The sequence below is a fragment of the Carassius gibelio genome, chromosome A8 (genome assembly GCF_023724105.1).
Source record: "Carassius gibelio isolate Cgi1373 ecotype wild population from Czech Republic chromosome A8, carGib1.2-hapl.c, whole genome shotgun sequence".
NCBI classification, from domain to species: Eukaryota; Metazoa; Chordata; class Actinopteri; order Cypriniformes; family Cyprinidae; genus Carassius; species Carassius gibelio.
In genome coordinates this window covers 21,670,203-21,684,383 of record NC_068378.1, presented here as the reverse complement: position 1 = coordinate 21,684,383, position 14,181 = coordinate 21,670,203, and the positions used below count along the sequence as shown (strand labels likewise).

Genomic DNA, 14,181 nt, shown 5'->3' with positions numbered 1-14,181 from the left:
GGGAGTTTACACTAACACCAATACAATCACATCATGATACATGAGCAGGAATCCAGAAGTCCAGACGTGGAGCCAGGCAGTCTACCTCGGTCTCAGAGATGAGCTGTGTGATCTTCTTGCAGGTGTAGAATGGAGCCACCTCCACGTGAGCCACACGCCAATCAGCGCCACGCTGTGTGTCCAGAATCTTGTCATGTTTCTTCAGAATCTTACGGAATCCAGTGAAGTTCAGATTCTGTATATGATTAGGGAAAATGGAATATCAAATTAAGATGTTAAATTAAGAATGAAATGAATGAATTTTGTCCTTCTTCTAAAACAGGAAAGAGAAATTCCGACTTCTTTATGTTGCGACACAGCTGCTCATTCCCTGTTATTGCTATTTAGAGTAATGGGAATAAAATAATAAGATGTTTTAGAAAAAAATTCATGCAATAAAATATATTCCCAATCTGTGCACTCTGGACATGTGGTGCATCCTTGTTAAAGCAGTTCACATGTTTAATGGACACTCATCCAATGGTAAATGTAATATCTGACTATGAAACATATCTCATATCACATTTAGATCAGGGTTTCCCAACACTCAGATCTGATTCATGAGCTGATGGCAGGCTAATAATTAATTAAGTAGTAATACAAGTATATTTTTTTATTAAACAATTTAAATACATTTTTAAAGATAATTTCAATCTATTTTATCCAACATGTAATGTTTGTAAAGTGAAGATAAAATTAATTAGGATCCAGTTAAAAAGATCAGCATTGCGGATCACCAGCATATGTTGAGCTTTGGGTTTGGAAAAGGTCAAGAAACCCAAGAGGGAGTCAGGACAACATTCACAACGGGAGACAAACAACAACAACAACAACAAAATATCAGACCTGGTAGTTCTGCAGGAGGATGAGGCTGAGGTAGAACTCGCTGAAGGCCAGCTGCAGGTCTTTGATGTTGCGATGTTTGTTGCGCTCTTTGTTGGACAAAGGAAACACCGTTTTGCGGTGACTGCGCAGCCCTGGAGCATTGCTCTCCCGCTGGGCATCCAGAGACGTCTGCAGCTCATTCTGCAAAGTTGCAAATCGGCGCTGTGCCTCAGCCAGTTTCTCTGTGAAGATCCGAAAAGAGCAGACAATATTAATAATTAAGTTATCGTATTATTTGATTTATGGCCTTTGAGAGAACATGGAAAACCAAAGGCCTGGTTGTACACCAGGACAGAAAAAGAATATCTTAAATGTATTAAATACTATTTGACTGCATCTACTGAGAGACATAAAGCCTGCTTGGCTTACAACCCTGCAGTAAAATGCAACAGAATCCATTTTGCTTGACAAATAAATCCCTCATTCTACCCATCAACTGGAAAGTAAAGCAGACAAATTTCCTGTTAGAGATGAGCCTCTTCCTGTAAGGGGGATATCTCAGACAGCATTATCCACGCTGGCCTGCGTCCCAGCGCAGTTCAGTGAACAGGACCCCGCTCACCCATCTCACTTTCAGAGGAAGGAAACAGGATAATATGTTCAGCAGACAAGTAAATACTGGGAGTCCTGCTAGCTTATAGGTGATAACCCTCAGTAAGGGACTGAGCAGAACTGGAGAACTGCCACAATTTGTTCCCAAGGCACTGATCATCCAATTTTCTCTACTAATGTGTCTTTTTCAGGGCAGTCTAATTGCACTTCCAATATTTTACTGAAGTAAACAAAAAATAAATGATTTTTTTAATGAATTTACAAAATTTATTAATACAATATAATGAATACAATTATATACATTTTGTAATATTTATATAAATGTTAAATTATTATATATTTATATTCATAATGCTTAGAAATGTATTGCTTTTTATTTTTATTGTATATTAATCCAATATATTTATATATTATATACTATTATTTCATAGGAATAATTTTGATAATAGTATTTATTATACATTTGTTAAATGGTTTCAGGTAACTCCAAAACAGGAATAAATGTATAAATATTAAGAATAAATAAATAAGTGAAAAACATTTAAAAACAAGTGGCATATACAACAAATATGTAAAAAAAAAAAAAATAATAAAATAAATAGAAAAAGTATCTAGCTGACGAGTTTAAAAAGATGACAAGAAGAATTTGCAAACAAACAGCACAGGAAAAAAAAAAGTTTAGACAGCATTAATAATGTAAATACAAAAAAAATTAAATAAAAATAAGATGACAGGACACCAGTTTAATAGAGTCCAGACAAACATTGGCTGTGAACAATGATGTGACCTTAAAAAAACAACAACAACAACAACAACAACAACATCATCATCATATATAATAGACCGCACAAGCTTGTTTTCTTTCATGTAAAGTAAATATAGTGTCAAGTCAACTATAATAGTCTGACTAAGTTCTGTACTTCAGGCTGAACGTGGCTAAGATGGTGCTAAGAATTGATGAGCTTAACAGATCTCCTCCACTGGGACAAAGAGTGCATGTTGTTAATTCAGGACCACTCTGGGGGGAGACACGGGTCTCAGCCATAAAACACAGTCTGGGTCAACTAGACAGAATTAGCTATAGTGCACTAACAGCATCTGCGATCCTAATAAAGATTTCAATTCTAAAGGGCATTATATATGATAACGCATTGTATTTCACTACAAACTGTAGTGATCCTGTAGGTAAAAATTCATGGTCTAAATGCACTGTAAGTTGCTTTGGATAAAAGCGTCTGCTAAATGCATAAATTTAATTTTTAATTTAATTTTTTATTTAAAATGGCCTGTGTATACATGGACAAAATTATCTGCAGAGTTGAATAATTAAATTGGTATTTCTAACACTGTTTCTGAGCAAATAAAACTTATTTTGTGTTTGTGGAAAAAAGATCCATGTGTTTTTCCACAAGGGAAAAATTAAAGTATGGGGTCAGAGATTTTTCCAGCTTAATGGACTTGCCAGCTTTTTTTGGCTGGACAACTCGATTAGAGTTTATTTTGGTCTGTCTGTACAACCTGCAGCAATGAGGCAGCGCATGATTTTTGGTGACAACTGGAGTATAAAAAGACTAAACCTATATTACAAGCAGAATAAATGCTTTAATTTCATGTTAAATTATTAATGTACATCTGCTTCTTTGTTTCAGAATGAATGCGGATCAATCTGTCTCGGCTCATTCTGAGATTTTGATTTAGAAGGAGAATTAGCTAATGTTATATTTTCATTCATGATGCATGCTAACAATGAATCAATATGCAAACAAAGCATTAAGCTCATGCTTCAAATACTTATTTATTATGCCATCCCCTAACCAGCCACAAGAGGCAGTAGAGCTCAGACATTCCTGCTGCCCTGAAGTCAACTCAACAACACAGATTATGTTGCAGTGTGCATATATTATCAGTCCAAACATAGTCCATTCACCTTGACGCATGTCAAAATGACTATGGCAGGCATTTCATATTACATCATGTACCCAAATAGTGCAGTACACTTAGACCTCATGCACAGGGAATCCCTTAACGGCATTTAGCTGGCCACTGCAGTTCAGACTGCTTCCACTTGTGCTGTTTATGAGTTACAAAAAAATGCAATCGTAGCCATACAGTTAGGATTATTAAAAGTTAACTATTAATGATCATTAAAACTATCCTGTAATCCCCCCAAAAGTTATTATAAAACTGATTGAGGATGTATGCACTTTATTTTTGTGGGAAGATGTAAGTTTTTATTATATACACTTAGTTTTGGAGCCAGTAAATGTTTTATTTTATTATTTTTATTTTTTCTTAAGACATAACAATACCTGAATAGAATGTGTTGATCTTGGAGAGCTCCTTTTCACATGTCTGAAAGAACTTCTCCTCAAACTTGGCATAGTACCGTTTGACAGTGTCTTCATCTGTGACTGAAAGAGACAAAACACAAAGATGTAAATCTGTGTTCATTTCCATATTCAGCAGTGGGCACTAATGAGCTCAGATTAGAGAGTTATACGTCCTAAAACCCACATCAACATTCACAGCCTCCCCATTTTATACTGATGCTTCAAAGCCAAAAAAGCAATTACAATTGTCACAACAGTACGTGTGTGTGTACGTAAAGGCATCACTCCATTTTTGTGTATTTTCTGTATTGTAGTTTTTTTTTTTTTTTTTTATGTAAGGGGTGGTTCGCCCAGGGCGCCATACAAGCTAGAACCGCCCCTGGGAAGAATGCCTGAGGGATTTGGCTGTCAAAGTTGTCTCTCTATAAATAAGCCAGAGTCAGGTAAAAGCTTTTAGCATCTATTACAAGACACTAATCAGATATAACTGCTTGCATCTATTTAAGATTATACAGACTATGCATTAAATATTGCCTTAGCATAAAAAACTAGAAAAGTCACATTCATCAACAAACATGTCTGTGGGTTCTAGGATTACTAGGGATGTCAAAATTCTCAATATAATACTGAATTATTCAGAATGATTAATTCACATTTTAACACACTGATGTGCCAAGCAATCAGAAATTTACTGAAAAATCCATGACTACATTTTTTTTCCAGGTATGCATTGAACCATGTGCTGGCTGTATTGTTGAATCCCTAATAGTTACATCAGTTCAGTGGATTAAATCCATCAGTATGGTTTGTTGAAAAAAAGACTATAATTGAAATTGACACCGTGGCCCAACAAAGCATTACATATACAAAAATGAGAAAATATCATATACTGTTAATTTTATTTCCATAAGAACACTGAACTTAAAATATCTCTAGCTTACAGATTACATTTTGTGATCAAAAACTTCATTTGTAACAACATTAACAAATGGAGCTCAAATAATTGATTATGTGCAATACTTTTTCAAAGGTTTTTTTATGAACATACAGGATTACTTTTGAAGAATCTACACATTGACAACAAAGCGAGAGACATAATGACCCAGGATGACCTCTGACCCCTTTCCCTCTCTCTGTGTGATTTATAGCGAACAGAGAAAGAGTAATTCTCTACATCCATGGACACCTGTTCCCCGAAATGAGATTCAGCCCACATACGACTAAATGAACAGATAATTTAAATGCACCATATCTCCAGTGTTCATGATAAATCAGATTTATTTATTGTTTAGCTACATAAATCTATTATATATATTTTTTTTATCTTAATGCATGTTCCTTATCTATTTGTCTTTTTTGCCGATAATACGAAGGCTGTGTAGGCCTTATCATATAACATCCACACTCCAATCAAATCCATATGGATAAAGATCCATTTTCCACTGAATTTTCTTTGCCACAAATATGTTACATTACATACATGAAATTACTCGTAAATACAATTTCATGTCACTTTTAACAACATATGACAAGAAAATTGAAACAAATAGTACAGCTTGCCACTAGAAAAAACATGTATTCTCATTATGTCTGTGTTGTCAAGGTAACAGAGGGTAATGGGTAATGTCTTGAGTGATGTCTTCCTGCTGTTCACCAAGAGAGCCCTAGATTTAGCCTTACAATGGCTTTATGGCTCTGTCATGACCCGGACACAAAGAAACATAACTTCAGCAAGATACTCATTTTAGAGAGAAATGAAAAAAGAAGAGGAAGAGACCAGATCAAAACACAGACTAGTTATGATGTGTATTTCAATTCTTGTGTTTTTGTATGCATACAAACACAATAAAGGTGCAGTGTGTGTTTCAGTGTCAAAGGAAATCAAAACCACTACCTTGGCATCCTAGAGCCACGCTTTATCAAGAACACAAATGTCAACCTTATAAGGCACACTGTATCATGAAAATGCCATTGAGTCCTTTTTGCTGTGAATCTTTACTGTTTTTTTTTTTAATATTAGTAATATTTCAAGATAAACACTCATTGGAATGAAGCTACAGTTTGCATTATTATTCATACAGCAAAAACATTGAAATACTGATATTTCAAATATGATAATGTAATTTAGATTGGCTAAAGTTTTTATTATATATATATATATATATATATATATATATATATATATATATATATATATATATATATATATATTGTATATAAATAAATTCACATGCCAGTCTTTAGTCAGGGTTAAATCTCAGACTGATACCCAGAAAAAAAAAAAATATGCTGTATCATATTTGTACAGTTTTAATATTGTTTACTTTTCAATCTGATTGGTCTCAGGCATAAAACTCAGTGACTGTCAGTGTTTTAATTTAGAAAGTGAAGTACAGAGCCCTGACATCAGCACACTTTTCCTGACTAAGGAGCTTGCTATCTGTTAAATACTGCGCATAAATCCTGCAGACCGATCTTATAAAGCTGCAACTTACACTCTTTTGCTTATCTGGGGTTATTTCTCTCTCTCTATCTCTTTTCCTCACAAGCTCACATGAATATAACATTTCCCCTCTGGGTGCCTAGATTTTATCAGACCTGACTGTGCCCATGGTTCAGGGGATCAAACTGTGCATTGTTTTACCCAAAAAAAAGCCCTGCAGGAAGAGGATCTGTCTAGACTTTCGGAATAAAAAGATAAAAAGATTTGTTATATTCTTTCCCAGTAGGATTACAATGCAAGATTGCAATTTCAATTTAGCATGTACAGGACTTTCCAGCATAGAGGGAGAGAGCATTGCTTGTATTGCCCAGAGTGAGCAATATCATCTCTCATTAGAGGGTTACTGGTCGCGAGCAGAGATTCCTCAAGCGACAGCTGTATGGCCGCTCATTTTACAATCCATTTAACTGCCTCAGTGCTGTTTATCACCCTTGTCTTGTTGTTTGCATTGTCGTGCCGCAGCAAACATGGGTCCCATACCCTTATCTTCCCTCTACACAGAGATCTCAATCATCGCAGTTGAATTAAACTGTACGCCTGGCAGCAATAAAGAGGAACGGGAAACGCTCTGTTGTTGGAGGTTTTTACGAGGACCCATCATCCTGAGTAAATTAGAAAGGGTGATTATTCGCTCTCGTTGGCACATTCTATTAAGAGGCTGAAGTGTGTGGGTGGGATTGCAGGAGGATAGCCGAGCGGCAAAAACAGTTAAGCAGGAATGATGCATGCTGGGAAAGAGACACAAAGTGAAAACATGAAACGCAGCACATAAAAGCCTCTTGCAACCATCCGTTCACCCCCCCTGCCCCCTTGGGTTCAACCAGATCCTCTGAGATGAAGGAAAACCCTCGAAGCCGGCCCGGTCTCTCCACCAGCGCTCTCGTCCCTCAAGCCACAATTAGCCCAACCAATCAGGAAACTTCTAGAGTTGGAAGATGATTAGCAATGCACATTAACGAGTCTGGCACACCCAGAGCAGTGTCTGTGTAAATAATGTGTACTATATAAAAGTCAAGTAAGCATGAGGGAGAAGCTCTTCAGAGGTCTCAGCCTAAATTCATTCAACAGAGAGCTGCTCAGCATAGTGAGAGTGTAAATCTTTGTTTCTGTAGGGGTGGGGGAGGTGGGGGGGGGGGGGGGGTTCCCGGCAGCATCCAGACCGGGGGAATGCATTAGGAAGAGGGATGGATGACACAGATGGGATGTGAAATGGATGATAGGGTATGAAATCTGAGCAGGTCAGAGACATGACACTGCTACTAAGTCGGTTCACAAAAATGACACAATGAAATATTCAGCTGAACATGTCATTCTGACAAGATACTATTAGCAAGTTTATGCTTGTTCTTGTTCACTTCTAGATTTAGCCAAAGTAAGGGATTTGGGTGGTTGTTCACTTAATATATACAGAAAATAAACTAAATATACTTAAAAATAAAAAATGAAACATTTGAAATTAAAACTGCATTATAATTGAAATTTTGTTAATCAAAAAGTAAATTAATCAATGATAATATGTAAGGCATAAAATGTCTAATCAGTCACCAGTCATTATCTAACTTAAAAGTAAATATATTAAAATTTATGACAACAGTTGTATTTTATTAAATATTACATGCTAATAAATGAATAAAGAATGATGTACTAATGTACTAGTGATATAGCTGATGTACTTAGTTTAACTAAGACAAGGCCTAAAATATTAGCACAATTTTATTATATCAGTCAATATTCATAATTATCACAATAAATGTCAAATCTATAATTCTTTCAATTTTAAAGGCAGATTTTTTTTTTTAAACTGGGACGTTTAATTATACAGTTAAGTGAGCGTTATTTACACATAATAGTATTAAAGATTGTTCTGGTTTGAAACTTGAAATAAAAAAATTACTATAGACAAAAATACAATAGATGCGTCTTAACAGGGTTTAAAAAAAAATGAATGGAAGAATCCAAGGCTGAAAATATTTTAACATTTCAAAGGTTAGTTAATTCAGAATTTAATAATTTAAAAAAAAGAAGAGAAAGAAATAAAAGATAAAAATAAGTGTTAATATTATACCTTGGAAAAATTATTGTATTAATTCTATTTTAGAGTTTGGGAATGTTTAGTAAATCTAACAAACTTATTTTTTAGCCCTTATTTGATAGCAGCTCCAATCAAGTACATGAGCTGTCCGTGGTTCTGAAATTGTGTTCCAACTGCAGAACAATTCCAAAAAAACTTTTAAACTGCTTATTTTATTTAAACTGACCGATACTCTTCTTTAATGAGACATTTCATTTCATTCTCAAAGCACTGAGAGAAAAGTTACAATTAAAAAGACATTCGTGATTCCACAGTTTGACCTAAATCTTTCAAACTGCATCACAGGAACCCTTAAAATAATTACCTTAAAGTGCACAGCTATTCCAATGGCAACTTTGTTCTCATCCTCCCGACTGTTATTCTCAGGATAATCAGATGGGAAGATCTGTTCCATGTCTTCATACTGACAGATTAACACAGGGTCATTTCATTTACTTGACAGTAAACGCTTGTAAACAAGCAAACATAATTTGGGTGATTTAGGCGACTCTAACATCTGCAGTCTGTTAGAGAGAAGCACAGGATATTCCCCTGTAATTGTGTTAGAGGTTCCTGGGGTGGAAACATCGCATTAGAATCAATCGGGAGACATCAAAGACTGGAGAGCTTATTCTTATTGACGGAACAGATTTAAGGACACATTAACATAGCATTTGAGAGGGATTAACAGGAAAAGTTTATAGGAGAATAGCACTTAGTTTAACTACGAATGCATCTCTAAAACAGGATTGTCTGCTTATCTCCACATAATAACATAACACGCTCATAAAACACACACACACACACGCACGCACGCACACACACACAAAATATTCAGAGACTCAGCCACAGATCTGTTTTATTCTGAGTTCCGTTTTAAAATATCTCTGCCTTTAGCTGATGTGGGAATGAAATCTGATGTTGAGATTGGGAGTGTGCCAGCCCTGCTGAGCATCTCAGCTGTGAAGTGTTATCAGTCCAGTACACAGTCAGACCCAGACGTCTGCAAGCGATGCCTTAAAAACAGCTCCATCACAACACTGTGAAGATTTCACTCTCTTTGACTCACAGGAAGCTAGAAAGGTCACTGAAAAAACATCCACTGAAGATTTGTCTCCTTTGTTTAACTCCGATACTTATTTTAAATGCCATGAGATTAGGTTCACAATATAAGCGGAAATGTCTGTCTGGCAAATTTATTCAATATACTGGTACAATAATGTAAGAACTGCATATGAATAAAAAACTGCTTTGGAATATTTCTGAAAAACTAAACTAATATAAAATAAAACAGAATAAAAATAACATAGAATTAAATAAAAAAAACAGTATACATGCAAAAAGATTAAAATAAAATGTAACTGTATAAAATATAAATATAATATCTGTTTTTATAATATATGTCTGATGTTTTTTAACTCCAAATAATAACGTATATAGAAAATGGTTTAAATCATGTGACACATTACTACACTCTGTTCCGTCTCTCTCCTCTTCAAACATCTCATTATCATCTCCTCCCTTAAGCATCTTTGCAAAGACAGTTACCAGTTTATGGATACATTCCACTGCTCTTTCAGCCCATTACCCAACCCCCCCCCCCCCCCCCCCCCCCCCCGCACCACACACACACACACACACACACACACACAGGTGCCCAGACAGCTCTATTACAGCTGCTGAGGGACAACAGGAGTCGGGTGGAAGCATTTTGACAGGATCACAAGACACAGAGGAATCTGATAATGCCTAGGGCCAGATTCGGTGCCTCCAGATTTGGATCCAGATTTTCAGCAAATATACTACCTCTTATGCCTCTGAAAAGAATTTAGAGTGAATCAATATATTTGGTATAATGAGTTTATTTTGATGTATACTGGCATAAACATATCAGATCTGGACTAAAAGCTATAAATCACCAGTTTTGATCTTTATGAGAAAGCAAAATATTTCATTATATTTAAAATAATATGAATATTAATAAATTGATTTATACTAAAGCAAGTTATTAGAAAATGCAGAACCATAAGTAAGGCAATGCATTGTTTCTACCACAGTAAACAAACCCTGATGCCCTTCTACTTGCAATTTAGACAGTTTTGATGATTTTAATGGGAGCAATTTCATTCTGATAGGGTGTTAAGTCTGTTTCATTTTTGATCGATGTCACTACACTTCCCCATCTGCCTAATCCATCAACATCATATGCCTTGTTCAACAGTCAACAACAGATGTAATAATATTAATTTGTCTTTTATACTGTAAAATAGATATGTTTAGGTAACCTCTGTAGTCGTTTGTAATAAACGAAAATAAAGAAATAAATGAAAGTACACCTTGCTCCATATTTTTGTGATTAGTTACTGAAGACAGTCCTAAGCTGTCTCACTTCTATAGGGCACTATAAAACAGCTGTTAATGAGATGTCTTGCATTTCTGCCTCCACAGGCCCTCCTAAGAACAGCATAAGACACACAGCAGCTGCTCCCTGCTTTCTGAAGATTCTCGAATGTGTGTGGAAGAGAGAGAGAGAGAGAGAGAGAGAGGGAGAGAGAGAGAGAGAGAGAGAGAGAGAGAGAGAGAGAGAGAGATGTGGTTGCGTGTTTTTTAATTTGCTGTATGCCATGAACAATAATATCATCATTAAACTGCAAAGGTGGCAAAGAAGCTGTATTTTTGAAGTGGCAACAATTAACATATTACTACTGTACATATATATTATATAATTTGCATTAAGTATATATATTTACATTTATAAATTAAAAAAAATATATATATACAGTACAGACCAAAAGTTTGGACACACCTTCTCATTCAAAGAGTTTTCTTTATTTTGATGACTATGTAAATTGTAGAGTCACACTGAAGGCATCAAGGGCTATTTGACCAAGAAGGAGAGTGATGGGGTGCTGCTCCAGATGACCTGGCCTCCACAGTCACCGGACCTGAACCCAATCGAGATGGTTTAGGGGTGAGCCGGACCGCAGACAGAAGGCAAAAGGGGCAACAAGCGCTAAGCATCTCTCGGGGAACTCCTTCAAGACTGTTGGAAGACCATTTCAGGTGACTACCTCTTGAAGCTCATCAAGAGAATGCCAAGAGTGTGCAAAGCAGTAATCAAAGCAAAAGGTGGCTACTTTGAAGAACCTAGAATATGACATATTTTCAGTTGTTTCACACTTTTTTGTTATGCATATAATTCCATATATAATTCCACATGGGTTAATTCATAGTTTTGATGCCTTCAGTGTGAATCTACAATTTTCATAGTCATGAAAATAAAGAAAACTCTTTGAATGAGAAGGTGTGTCCAAACTTTTGGTCTGTACTGTATGTATGTATATATAAACTTTAAATAATGATAAATTTTCTGAATTTCTCATGTATTTAAATTATTTTATAATATATATTTATTACATTATATATATATATATTATCTTATACACTACTGTATCTATCTTTCTTTCAGAAAAAAGCAACAAGCACAGAGTTTCAATCAATCTTACTACTGTTTTTCTTAGCTTTTTAAACATTTTTCATCTGCTTTCGTCTAAAATAATGACATACCATCCCTACCAAAGAGCAATTTTATGTCATCCGTGTTCGTGGGACTGACATCGCTGTTATCGACCCGTCAATAGGCTCCTGCCATTACCTTGTAGCCATTAGCAACAGCCACAAGGAGAACAGCCTTTCAGCTGCCCAGCCAATTTCTTTCACATGAGTGTGTGTGCATGCATGCGAATGAGCAGGTGTTTGCTGTGTGTGTACATGCATTCCAGCATGTGTGTGTGGGAGTTGGAGCTGCAGCATTGCGGCTGTGTGGCACTTGTTTCTTTTGTGCGTGCAGTGTTTTTTTTTTCAATTTTCCATAGGCGATGAAGCATAACTAACATTTATCTGTATACAAGGCATATACATTTCAGATTTCTTTAAGCTAGAACATGTTGCAAGCAATCAGCAGGAAAATTAATCAATACAGCTTTGATTGGGAAGGCCACATGCCTTTGTGCTGCCTGCCATCCACCCGCCTATTGATTATGCATATCCTGTAATCAATAATACACACAAGTATTACCGTTCACAGCACCATTACACAGCAGCGCATAATGAGATCTGACAATCTCCATCACAAAGTGTTTGATGATACCCGTGACCAGGCAACATAAATTCTTTCTACTATTTACAAATAGAAACAAATAAGAATATTATTTTCTGAACTACCATTCAGAAATTTTGAAGATTTTTTAATGGTCTCAAAAGAAGTGTTTTATGCTTACCAAGACTGCAATTATTTGATCAAACATACAATACAAAACACTACAGTAATATAATGTATAATAACTGTTTTCTATTTTAACATTTTAAAACGTATGTATTCCTGTCAAAGCTGAATTCTGAATCCACCATTACTCCTGTCTTCAGTGTCACATGATCCTTATCAATGTTGAAAAAAGATAAGCTGCTCAATATTTTTCTGACACATTTTTTTCAGTAATCTAAACAATTAAAAAGTTTATAAACAACATTTACTTGAAATAAAAATGATTTGTATCAATGTAAAAGTCTTTACTGGCATTTTTAATTAATGTGTCATTTTTTTATGGTGTTGAAACCCAGAAACCTTTTAGCAGATACATGTGTGTGTGACTCACTTATTACCGGTCAGCTGTAAAAAGAAAGGGATTGTGGTTAGAACCTGTTGTCTGGGTTTCATTCATTGTATTGGGCTCATCTGTAATTGGTCGTGTTTTTCACACTGGTAATTACCAGAAGGCCTTTGTCTACTGTTACCATAGATACCAGGTCATGTGACAAGCTGGAAGGGTGTGAACTGCATGTATGAGGACCTGTGGGGGATATATATATATATATATGTGTGTGTGTGTGTGTGTGTGGATATGAATATTTTTTCATCCCTCCACGTAACCTCCAGAGATTCACCCCACCCCTGTTAGCCCCAACCCCCCATCTCAGCCCCGCCCCGCATGAATGAACCCCCTCTGTTGAGCCTGTGATCCGGTCGCAATTTAAACACAACAAATCGCAAACATTTCTCACTCACTACAATAATCACCAACAATCCTAATTAGACCCTAAATCTCAATGACGTACTGGAGGAAAACAAGATTAATAATGATGCTAAAAATAATGAGTGCAGCATAGCATATTATGTGCATGATTTACATATTCATTTTTAGGAAGTACTATTTCATTTGATTTTCTAAAGTTTGAGTTGTAGAAGCACTTGATATTCGCGAGCCAAACTGCATATTTCATTTGGTTTTCCAAACAAAGCATTACTTTTGGAAAGAGAGAAATTCTTGAAGAAATAATGAAAGTCTATGTACATTTCTTCTATTTTTTTCTGTGTAATATTGTGGTGATATAGTTTTATCTTCCCTTGGGATGTACATATATTGATCTAAGTCGAAAAACTATTTTCATGTTAAAGTCAATGACCAATAAATAGCCATTATTAAAATTATTTGTATATAAAATTTAATTTATAGAAACCAATTAAAAGTAAACAAAATAAACTATTATTATTATTTTTTTTATGAACATGAACAATTAAATACAATGTTACATATATGATTATGGGTCAGTGTTGGATATATTTTGGCAAATATTTATTCAGCACCCTAATCTGCCCCTGAAAAAAAAAAAAAAAAAAAACTGATTACTCACTTTACATATTGATCAGAAAACCTCTTTCTGCAATGTGGATCAGATATTCCGACTGTAAAAACACACTATTAGGTTGGAGTAGAAGAGGAACAGAGAGCACCTGAATCTCA

At 35.4% G+C, this 14,181-nt stretch overlaps 1 protein-coding gene across 1 annotated transcript in view; it reads right to left on the bottom strand.

The window, feature by feature from the left end:
• The window catches only part of LOC128018863 (xenotropic and polytropic retrovirus receptor 1 homolog), a 71,430-nt gene that overhangs the window by 19,424 nt on the left and 37,825 nt on the right, over nt 1–14,181 (bottom strand). The window contains exons 3-5 of the mRNA XM_052604694.1: nt 3,786–3,887; nt 886–1,106; nt 86–235 (exon numbers count right to left, since the gene is read on the bottom strand). Of these exons, the coding sequence (XP_052460654.1) occupies nt 86–235; nt 886–1,106; nt 3,786–3,887 (473 nt within the window). The remainder of the gene's footprint in view (nt 1–85; nt 236–885; nt 1,107–3,785; nt 3,888–14,181) is intronic.